The following is a 12,436-nucleotide window of genomic DNA, read 5'->3' as shown; positions in this document are numbered from 1 at the left end:
TTTGAACCCATAATCTCAATAGGACTGTATAACCTACAGTGTTTCTGTCATTTTTTTCTTGAGTAATTCTAACATTATCAATCCTGCTTAAACCAGTACAGGGTTGAAGAAGGCTGAGGCCTACAATAGGCAACACTAAGCACAAGATAGAAACAGCCCTGGATTGTGGGGCAGTCCATTGCAGAATCACTCACATACATCAGGTCAGTTTTAAATAGTCAGTTAGCCAAACCTGCATACCAACATTCAGAGAAAGTGCAAACCGCACTCAAACAATGACCAGACACAGGATGCTGCATACATGAGGCAGCGATGCTAAACACTCCACCAAGCTCTTAAGTACCTATCTTTAAATTGAATCAGATATATCCCAAAGTACCAATTAAGGGTGTATTTCAAATTAATAAAAAGAAAATAAAAATATTCCTGAGCTGATTCACAGTGATTGGTACAATACAAATTTCAATATGAATCCTGTTTGTCTACAATAATGCAAAGTATATGCCATATGCTGGTGGCCCCTGAATTCCCTATAATAATGTAGCTTACCCATTACTTCCAGATATCTGCTTTATGTAGAAAAAAAAATCCATGTAAAATACCCAGAGACCACCAAGGCACACACCACAAACCACAGAAGCTCCCCAGACATATGCACTTGCCACTGTGGGGTACGATCAGTACTACTTGTGCATGGTGATTTTCATTTATGTCTGGTTCTGCTTTTGCTGTCGCTATTACTATTGAACCAACACATTTTCCAACCTCTGTGCCTCACATAAAAAGAAGGATCTTCTTAGAGTTTGCAAGCAAAAGTGGAAATAATAGGGCAAGCTTTCAAACTGAATGAGTGTACTATATCTGAAATAGACAAGGATGTTAGTAACATTCACAATACTTGGATGCATTGTACGTCTCTTTCTGCCGAGGCAACCTAACAGATTAGAAATCCACCTATGGATGTACTTACTACATACAGTACAGAGCAGCAGAAGAAAACGAGACTGAGTATTCTAGGACTCCACATTTAAAAATCCCAAACTAGTTGAACATATTAGAAGTCCTAAGTATAAGAAATAAAACTTCTCATATGTACACCGTTATCAGAGAACAAAACACAAAGTTAAATGTTATATATGTTCTCACTTTCTAATCTAAAATATGCTGGGAAAAGTGAAGTCAGGATGTCCTAGTTATGCAGGCGGACAGTTTCAAGTACATTTTTCTCTTCCAGGAGGTATTCATCTTGCTGTTTTATGCTGACCGGAGCGCTTAGCTCTTCTTCAAAGAAGCATCCCATAATACAAGTATGATCCTGCCACCAGCCTACTTTACAGTGGCTAGCTACTTTTTTCCTTGTGTTATGAGCTGTGTTGGCTTTATGCAAATATATCTTTGTAAGTTAAAGCTAAAACTTTACACCTTTCAGACCACAAGACATTTTCTCATATAGTTTGAGACATTAATTATGTATTATTGCAAAATGTATATAGGCTTTGATGCTGTTTTGTGAAAATTGGCTACTATCTTGCCGTTCTACCTCAAAGCTCATATTTGAGAAGAATGCTCAGAATGTGCATATTGCAATAAATTCCTGCGTCTCCTTTACGTTTCCCATTGCCCACTTGGTATCCTCACTTTCTTCTTGCCCAGAGAAATATTCAGTAATGGCTGGTGCCTTCATTTTCATATTAGGTGTGACATTCTATAGTAAATTGTACTCACAGCTTGGTTACAAGATAAAGAAATAATACACAATATATTTCTTTGTGTGGCCCCAAACAGTTTTGTTTGAAGTTTGAACCTTGGTAATGTCTCTTAACGTGGCAACTTTATCCTTTTTAGAAATCATTTTGTGATCGGTCAAATGCTTTTCATTGTAGTGTAAGTAAAGTTTTGCCTTGGTGCATGTAATCTACAAAGAAAAATCCTTCTGATGGACCCCAGGCTACTGAAAAGTGCAAATTTTTCAACAGACGATGATTCCTTAAGGTTTGATTGCTTAAAGGCTTATTACCATCTTTAGTTGGAAATCTTTAATTGAAAACTCATAATTTTAAGACAAGGATCAACAACCTGGCCATCCACTAATCCATCTATCATCAAACTCCCTTAATCCAGTTCAAAACCTCTGATGTCAAATCCTATTGCAGAATGATCCAACACAAGTCAGGAATAAGTAATGGGTAGGACAAAAGCCTATCACAAGCCATTGCCATTCATGAACCAACAACAGGGTAGGAAATTGTTTAGGGACAATTTATGCCTCCATCAACTGAAAATCCAGGAGTATTTTATAAGCAAATAGGGTCATTTTACAAAACATAATACCCTGGCATCTACTTTGCTTGCATTATTAGGAAACAATTAAGGGAGCAAACTCAGCAGGTAGTGGTGAATTAAAAGGAAAATGACAAGAGAAAGTTAAGAGCATAAAACTATGGCCAAATCTAAATATTTCTAAACTTCTGATAAATTTTAAATAATGTACCACTGTTCTTTTCTAAAAGCAGAATAAGTGAAAGTGTCTATTTAACTAAACAAAGAGATTAATTAAATTAAAAATGACTGATTTTGAAACTCGTTGGAACAAAACCTTCTGTCGCCGGAACCACCTGGATTGAATTCAGAAACTGTGGCCTTAAGACATGTGACGTCCTGCTGTCTTCTCTTCTTTTGTTTCCAAGTAGGCTTTGCCTACCAGGTTTGTGAGCTCTATATGGGAACAGGAAAGGAAAATGCTAGACACTGTAACACCACTCCAATTCCCTACTAGGCTCCTGTACCCACCATAGTATTTTGTTTACCACCAGGAAAATATGTCAGAAACCTTATTATGTCTGACAGTAACATGTAAACACTAAAACATCATCATAAATACAATAAAATCAGTTTCAGTTTGTCCTAAAATTAGCTTACAGCTTATCATTTACACACCATTGTGTTTTTGGATGAAGGTACCACCCCCTCATGAATATTGATGAGTTCCCTTAGAGTAGCAAAACATTCAGAAATATTCGTAGCAGCATAATGCTATTTAATCCAGTAGATGGCAGCAGAATACTGTCCTGAGCATTATTCAGGCTTAACACTGTAAAGAGGTTCATTACTCATCACTTTCTCAAGTCTGAAACGGACTTAACCGTAGTTACATGGAATTCTGAGCCTGAGTTATGCTCATAGTTACGCCAAAGAGGTTAACATGGTCCCCTTAAGACACTGATAATACCCGCATGTTTGACATCTCTTTGGATATTGTTGTGACCAATAAGCACTTACTGGAAGTGAGGCTTTATAAGTCTCTGCCTTTTAATATTTTTGTATAGCTGGTTTTTTTTTCAGACCCTATATGTTGTAAATCAATGCATGACTCATATCCAGTATTAATAAGTGTATATCAGTTGCTCAGCTAGTTTGGCGCTAGATTGTTTTAAAGGATGATTTTGATGATCTTTCAAATCTTTTACTTTGCTTCTCGGTATTTTTGGTTTCTAGCGTAGTTGTAAGCTTGCTGTTCACCCTCATGAATAACCTACCACCTTCAATATTTTTCTTCACCATTTATAACAGGGTTGGCGTAGGAACTGAGAATTGTAGAAGACACCCAGTATTTTATTAATTTGCTTAAAATCCAGTTATTTCACTTCTCATATATATATATATATATATATATTGAAATCCAACTTAATGAAAAATACTTTTAAACATTTTAGTATGTTTAGTATGAATTAGAAAAATTTAAACACAAATTAGTAACACTCTTTTAGAAAAGTTTTCAGTTTAATTCAAACAGTTTCCACAACACCCCACAAACGCTGACAATTTCTGCTCTTAGTCAATCACTGATGATATTTCTTTTTCTGTTATAACTTTATTTCTTTTGTCACCTTTACATAAGTGATACCTAGATTTTTCTATCATTTTCCTCATTTAGTCCTCAAGCTTTGACCTAGATCTTCAGCTCCCACTCTGTCACCTCTTCATGGATGATTAACCATCATCTTAAACTGAACATCTTTACTTATTTTTCTGCCTCTCAATCGACAGTTCCTTCTTTCTCAGTATATTTTTCTAGACAGGATCACTCTCAGGGATATTGGTTTCACCTAAAAGGACTCCTACACTCAGCACTCCTCCTTGTTGACTTCTCAGTGCTCACAGTACCTATGTGACTGAAGATCTTCTTCAGACTTTTGTTGTTTCCAAGCTGAGTCAGTGCAACCCTCATTTTGAAAAAACAAAGTACATCCTCAATCCAATCCTTCTGTCTTATCCAGAGGTTTACTGTCCAAATGATGTATTGTCTCTCATGGTACATTCATATCACTTCTCTATCTCTTATCTCTTGCTCTCTCTCTCTCTCTTCTGCTTGCTGCTAGTATCCAGAGATAATTGTTGCCCTGCCTGACCAACATCTCTGTGTAGATCTGCTGTTCTCACTGCCTGTTCTCTAATTATGTTTCTTCAAAAAGCCTCCTTCCTGTTTCCTTTGCATTCTCTCTCCAGGTCCATTAAAATTTTAAAAACCGTTCCAGCTCTCAGTTCTTCTTGTTGTGGTACAAGTCCCTCATTTCATTGTTCATTGTTTCACTTTTTGTAGTCTACTGAGTTTCAGGTGCTTCTTGAAAACTCACCTCTTCTCACAATGCCTAGGGACAGTTTACGTTTTTCTCCCACTCTGTTAAGGAACAGGAAAAACCCACAAATTGAAACACATTGTGTGTTTCCTGATGTTTGTTTTGTTATTAGGTTTGGATTTCTGGTTTGATATTTGCTTGTTTTACTATTTTAAGCTAAATACTAAAAATTATAATTCGTCTGGTTTTGCCATTTAAGTCTGTATGTTGGATTTGTAGATATTTTGTTTGTTTTTGTGAAGAAAGGATTTTTCTCAAGTTTCCTTTTTCCTTAGACTGGTTAATAGTTATTTGTCCATTTTTAAATATGTTTACTCAACGTTTCTTTTTGTGTAAATTTGTTACTACAAAGGGGTCTTTCTGTGGTTTCCATATTCCTTAGTTTAGTTAATAATTTCACTAATAAAATTATTCAACTGAATATCATTAGTTGCTTTTGTTTAGGATATTTGGCTTTCCCATTTGGGGAAAAACAATTTGGTGTATCATAAATGTTTTTAAAATGCCTTGTGCAAAGGTTTCTGCCTAATTAATTAAATGCATGGCTTCTCTTAAAATGCAGTTTTTTCCCATTAATCTTAACAAAACAGCTCATGTGAGTATATGTATTCACCATTGTCAGTAAACATTAATGTTTTTATGCAAATGAAATGCAATTTAAATTTTGTTACTAAAGTAAGAACTGCACCTTGTGTATGTTTTATGTAACACAGCATGACAAAGTGGCTTTTAAAACAAAAAAAGTCAGTGTAATGTAATCTCTTCCTACTTTTCCATTTATAGTTTTAAGATTAGGATATTATACTCACTAATAATGGCACCACTGAGTGACGACATTTTGCGTGTTGATTAGTTTATACAAGTAAGAATTAGACAAATGTGACTATAATGGCACCATAAACATATTATGTAAATCAATTATACCAGCTGATCCAATGTAAAAGATTAGATTTCTATGTTATAAGCAACACCTTTTCCTATTAAAGACGGCATTAACCTGAAAAATTAACAAGAATTAAACAACTTCGATTTAGAAAAGAATAATGTAGTTATGTGAGATTCTCAAAGCTGTGATAGAAAATTGTTCAGTTATTGTATATCTTTACTGAGAATTTGCTTTTTTTTTCATTCTAGAGCTTCAAGAAGTCTTTTCACAATCTTAAGGATGTGGGAGTAATCCAGGTGAAAGTAATCCGTGCTGAAGGTTTAATGGTGGCCGATGTTACAGGTATGGCAATCTCTGCTAGGTCTCCCCATCTTCAAGTTGATCTAACAGTATCATCTTAATTATTTTTCTTTTCTCTAACTGATTGATGCTACTGGAAGAGAGGTCTTACAAATATGTGTACTGGTGCAGGGTATGTGATTTTTTTTTTATTTTTATACAGTAGGTCATAGGTGAGCGGGCCTTTGTTACAAAGTAAAGGTGATCCTGTAATCATATGAACTAGAGGAGCACTTCTTTAGTTCATTTACCTGAAATACTTTTTTGTTATAATTGATCAAAATTCATTAGTTCCTTAGCAGTGGACTGCTTGGCTTTAATAGAAAAATTTGAAGCTTAGCAGAAGCCAGTATGTCAATACTTAGATATACAATATGACTCTTGTCAATGTTAAATGTGTGATTTGAAATGGCTGAAGGGCCCAGCCCTTAGAACACAGACCTTGGGACTGCAGGGGCAGGAGGTTTTGTATGGGAGCAGCTTCCACCAAAATACTTTCTCCTCCCTCTTCCTCCACTACTATCTTTTGTTCAGTTACTCAGAGAGTCATTCCTTCTCGGAATGAAGTGATGTTTGATATTTCATGTAGCACCATAGGAGGCTTTCTTTGAATAGTGTATCCCAGTTAGTGATGTTGGTCTGAACTTTTTAAGGTAGGTCTTGAGGGTGTCTTTCAATAACTTCTTCTAGCCAATCTATGTTTTTGGACCTTAGCTCTGCTGGGAGCAGATGATTTGCTTAAGGAAATGGGAGGCTCAGGTGGTGGTCTAAAGTACACAAAGTCCCAAAAATACTGAAAAAGCCCATTACATTGTCAAAACCTGACTCGCCACACAAAGGGCAATGAAGAATCTTTATAAATAAATTTATTTTAAAAAAGATGATCTATAACACTGCAGGGTTTGTTTCCTGCCTTGCGCCCTGTTTTGTCTGGTATTGGCTCCAGCGGACCCCCATGAACCTGTAGTTAGGATATAGCAGGTTGGATAATGGATGGATGGATGGACGATCTATAACAAGAAGCCCGGGAGAGTAGAAAAGCACAGAATACAATGCCTTCAAAATAGATAATCCCAATAGTAAACATACTGTAGTCCCAAATCCAAGTAGTACTCAAAATACAGAGCAAAAGGGGTCAAAAAATTCTGTAACTCACAATAAGCGCAGTAATCACATGAAACACTCACTAGCGTCAGCACATTCACAATGAACTGCAAGAGACTCTGAGTCATCCTCAGCCTTTATAGGGCTGGCAGCAGTCCCTTGACAATGACCCCTCTTCTTAAGGACCACCCAGAAAGCGTATGGTACATAGTAAAAGATACTTAGACATAATTAAACTAAAGAATCAACAATATTAACATAAAAAAGAGAAACAAATAGACATATAAGACACATTTGAACCCCAGGTAGCAGAGGAACATTGGGTTGTGGTGTTATGGGTCCACAGCTCGTTTAGTAAAGGCCATTTTTTAAATAAATAATCACCGGTCTCGCGGTGGCTTAGCGAGGGGGCGTTGAGCCATAGCAAGTCACGGGGCAATCTGTGGTGTGGGCGTTTGTCACCGCATGCACAGGTGAGGGACTGTCGACATCCATGATTGTTCCTGTGGCTAATGTCCTGCAGCTGCTATGGCCCCTCGCAGTATAAAAAGAAGCACCGAGCTTGGCATTGTTGTTTGTTTTTAAAGATTGCTTTCCTGGATGTTTAAAAGGATTGCTTTTCTATTGGTTTTAATCTCCACCTTTGTTTTATGGATTATTTATTGAACTTGAAAGCACTGCACTATTTATTGAACACTGTTTTTGTTTTCATACTTTTAATAAAAGCACTATACACCTTTTTTGAACCATCCCCTTGCTCAAATGTTGTTTCACTGTTTAGCTCACTCCGTGACATTATCGACGGTGTTGGGTTCAAGGGCTTCCAAATATCAGATGGGAGCGTGGAGCCAGAACTCGCATCATCACATGGCTGAAATATAACAGGTGTATAAACCTGTCTTTAACATTACAGCCCTTGAAGTTCACAAACTTGAGTAGTCATTAAAACTAGGGAGTAATCATTTAGTTGCACTGGCTAGGAAGCTTGGGAAAGCAGGACTCAAGTTTGTATTCCTGTGTCACACTTAGTGTGAAAGGTCATCTGTTACATTTAGCGCTAGGAACCACAATGTGCAGCTATCTTTAAAAACCACAACTCATTCCATGATTTCCAAATTTCACTCTGGGGACAAATAAAGTTCTATCTGTCTATCTATGAACTGTCCTGTCTTATATGATGCCAATGAATGGCAGAAATGTGAGTTGAATCACAGGGCAGGCTCATAGTTAGACTTGGAGAGGGGGAAGTAAATTTGCTGATGTTGTAAACAGGAATCTAAAACACAGAAAAATGGTATAAGACCTAAATGGCAGACATGCACAGTTTTGGCCTTAACCCAGGCTCCATCCTGGCTGGCTTTTGGCCTAGCAGGTCCAGAAATGGGAGTTCAAAGCACTTCAAACAGTTCCAAAATATATAAAAACACCCCTCAAAACAAGGGATTACCATAAAGCCCTTGGCTTGAATAGACAAATGAAAACAGGGTATCTTTGTAAATGAAGAGTTTACTAATAAAATTAGGAAGCTGTAACAGAATGTTCCAAAGAGCAGGATTTGCCTAAAATGGCAATCCAAGGCAAGAAATTCCCAATAGATAGATAGATAGATAGATAGATAGATAGATAGATAGATACTTTATTAATCCCAAGGGGAAATTCACATAATCCAGTAGCAGCATACTGATACAAAAAACAATATTAAATTAAAGAGTAATAAAAATGCATGTAAAAACAAACAATAACTTTGAAAAATGTTAGCGTTTACTCCCCGGGTGGAACTGAAGAGTCTCATAGTGTGGGGGAGGAACGATCTCAGTCTGTCAGTGGAGCAAGACAGTGACAAAAGTCTGTCACTGAAGCCTGGAGATGACACTGTTCAGTGGATGCAGTGAATTCTCCATGATTGACAGGACCTTGCTAAGTGCCCGTCGCTCTGCCACAGATGTTAAACTGTCTAGCTTCATTCCTACAATAGAGCCTGCCTTCCTAACAAGTTTGTCCAAGTGTGAGGCGTCCTTCTTCTTTATGCTGCCCCCCCAGCACACCACCACGTAGAAGAGGGCACTCGCCACAACTGTCTGATAGAACATCTGCAGCATCTTATTGCAGATGTTTAAGGACGCCAACCTTCTAAGGAAGTATAGTCGGTTCTGACCTTTCCTACACAGAGCATCATTATTGGCAGTCCAGTCCAATTTATCATCCAGCTGCACTCCCAGGTATTTATAGGTCTGCACCCTCTGCACACAGTCTCCTTTGATGATCACAGGGTCCATGAGGGGCCTGGGCCTCCTAAAATCCACCACCAGCTCCTTGGTCTTGCTGGTGTTCAGGAGTAAGTGGTTTGAGTTGCACCATTTAACAAAGTCTTTGATTAGCTTCCTATACTCCTCCTCCTGCCCACTCCTGATGCAGCCCACAATAGCAGTGTCATCAGCGAACTTTTGCACGTGGCAGGACTCTGAGTCATATTGGGAGTCTGATGTATATAGGCTGAACAGGACCGGAGAAAGTACAGTCCCCTGCGGCGCTTCTGTGTTGCTGACCACAATGTCAGACCTGCAGTTCCCAAGACGCACATACTGAGGTCTGTCTGTAAGATAGTCTACGATCCATGCCACCAGGTGTGAATCTACTACCATCTCTGTCAGCTTGTCCCTAAGGAGCAGAGGTTGGATGGTGTTGAAGGCGCTAGAGAAGTCCAAAAGCATAATTTTACAGCACCACTGCCTCTGTCCAAGTGGGAGAGGGATCGGTGTAGCATATAGATGATGACATCCTCCACTCACACCTTCTCCTAGTATGCGAACTGCAGAGGGTCAAGGGAGTGGCGGACCTGTGGCCTCAGGTGGTGAAGCAGCAGCTGCTCCATGGTCTTCATTACATGTGACGTTGGAGCAACAAGCCGGAAGTCATTCAGCTCACTAGGACGTGATACCTTTGGGACTGGGGTGATACAAGATGTTTTCCAAAGCCTCGGGACTCTCCCCTGTTCCACGCTCAGGTTGAAGATGCACTGTAGAGGACTCACCAGTTCCAGTGCACAGGCCTTCAGCAGTCATGGCGATACACCATCTGGACCAGGGCTTTACTGGCACGAAGTCTCCTCAGCTCTCTGCTCACCTGCGCTGCTGTAATTGTGGGTGGGGATGTCTCTCCTATGCTGGTATCAGTAGAAGGATGGTTGGAGGATGCAGTACTCCGAGGTGAGAGTGGGTTAGGGTGGTCAAACCTGTTAAAGGAGTTGTTCATTTGGTTTGCTCTCTCCACGTCTCTCTCGATGGTGGCACCCCGCTTCGAGCTGCAGCCAGTGATGGTCTTCATCCCATCCCACACTTCCTTCATGCTGTTATTCTGCAACTTCTGCTCCAGCTTTCTCCTGTACTGCTCCTTCGCCGCACTGAGCTGGACTCGGAGTTCCTTCTGCACGCGCTTGAGCTCATGCTGATCACCCCCTTTAAAAGCCCTTTTCTTCTGGTTCAAAAGGCCCTTGATGTCACTTGTAATCCATGGCTTGTTGTTAGCATAGCAGCGTACAGTTCTTACTGGAACTACAATGTCCATACAGAAGTTGATGTAATCAGTTTTGCAGTTAACAGCCTCTTCAATATTCTCACTATGTGATCCCTGCAGAATATCCCAGTTTGTAGTTCCAAAGCAGCCTCTCAGAGCCTGCTCTGCCTCAGGGGACCACTTCCTGAATGATCGTGTGGTTGTAGGTAGCGCCTTCACTCTTGGTTTGTAGTGAGGCTGAGGCAGAACCAGGTTGTGATCTGCTTTCCCAAGCACAGGCAGCGGGGTGACGCTTAATGCGTCTTTAACATTTGCATACAGTAGGTCGATAGTCCTATTTTCCTGGGTGTTACAATCCACATACTGGGAGAAGGCAGGTAATGTTTTGTCCAGCGTCACATGGTTAAAGTCTCCAGCGATTAGCACAAGCGCCTCGGGTGCTGCGTTTGTAACTTAGCAACTGCGGAATGGATGACGTCACCCGGAAGGATGTAAACAATAACAACAATGGCGTGTCCAGACTCTCTGGGCAAGTAATAGGGATGCAGACATACGGCCAACAGTTCGATGTCCCTGCAGCAAGTGGAGATTTTAATGTTTACATGTATTCATTCACCTTGTATTCACTTAGAGAGTGAGTCCTCCTCCTTTCTTCTTCCCGCAGGTATTTGCATCTCTATCCACTCTAACTGTGTTAAACCCGGGTAGCTCCACGTTAGCATCTGGGATGGTAGTTGTTAGCCACTTTTCACTAAAACACAGCAAGCTGCATTCTCTGTAGGTTCTGACATTTTTCACCAGCACAGCCAGTTCGTCGATCTTATTTTGTAGTGAGTTCACATTTCCCAGGATCACAGAAGGCACCGAAGGTTTTATAGCGCCACTTTCTCGCAAGCCGCTCGGCTTTTATCTTAGCATCGGCTCTGCTGCCCCGATACTGCCTTCTTACCTTGTCAGGTAAATAGGGAACCACACCGGCACGGGCATTTCTTCTCAGTGCTTGAAGTTGACTACTTGAATAGGCGAGTCTCCATGTCAAGTAGTAAAAATAGTAAAGAGTGTCCAGAGGGCGATTCCACATAAAAGAAAGTGGTAGAAGTGATCAGTGAAATAGAGAAAAATAGAGAAAAAAAAAAAGGTAAAAAGATAAAGTCATACACGGTGCTGCTGGAATGGCTGCCACTCACAGCGGCACCTGATGTAAATATTGAAATATATAAATATTTCATATACATAAATGACATATATATGTCCCAATATATATATATAAATATTTCTGAAATATATAAATATAATTTAAATAAATAAACTGAAGAGGAGAAACCCTGAGATAGAAGCAATATAATAACAATAAACAATAAATCAGAACGAAGCAGCATTACTTAGAATAAAGTCCTTACAACACTCAATGTCAACCTGAGGTAAGCTGTCTTATCCACCAAACGTAAAGGTGGAAGGTGGTCATGCTTCTTGGGATTCCACCCACAGAACACATGGCACAAATATAAACTTACAGTACATAGTACATACATACTAAGTAATGAATATACATGACAGAAATTTCATGAAAAACATACAAAATAATAATTGAAATGTAACACAAACAATAATAAGGCAGAATAAAACACATACATCCAGGGTATAACATAACATTTGAAGTTAATTAACATACAGTATAAGGGCAAAACCAAAACTAGCAGAGAGCTACACAGAAGACAAAAGAGGATGCAGTATATTTTAAGCGATATGAATGTGCATCACATAAAATACAGATACAGACACATTTATTTAGGAACATGCAGTTGGTTTTCAGGTATTTGTAGGATTATTCCATAGCCAGGTTTTATGACAAGCTTTCAGTAGTTTATAATGAGATATTTGTGTTGTAGATGGAGGATATGGTCAGGACTGGAATAGGAGGCAGATTTACAAGATTCAGATCAAGGTTGTTTGCTAG

General features: G+C 39.2%; 1 protein-coding gene across 7 annotated transcripts in view; it reads left to right on the top strand.

Annotated features, from left to right (window-relative positions):
- mctp1a (multiple C2 domains, transmembrane 1a) overlaps positions 1–12,436 on the top strand; it is a 934,223-nt gene that overhangs the window by 525,541 nt on the left and 396,246 nt on the right. For all 7 annotated transcript variants that reach the window (XM_039759357.1, XM_039759356.1, XM_039759355.1 and 4 more), the window contains one exon: positions 5,772–5,865. In XM_039759357.1, coding sequence (XP_039615291.1) covers positions 5,772–5,865 — 94 coding nt within the window. The remainder of the gene's footprint in view (positions 1–5,771; positions 5,866–12,436) is intronic.

Source organism: Polypterus senegalus, chromosome 7, assembly GCF_016835505.1.
Source record: "Polypterus senegalus isolate Bchr_013 chromosome 7, ASM1683550v1, whole genome shotgun sequence".
In the NCBI taxonomy this organism is placed as follows: Eukaryota; Metazoa; Chordata; class Cladistia; order Polypteriformes; family Polypteridae; genus Polypterus; species Polypterus senegalus.
This window is presented reverse-complemented; position numbering and strand designations above follow the sequence as displayed.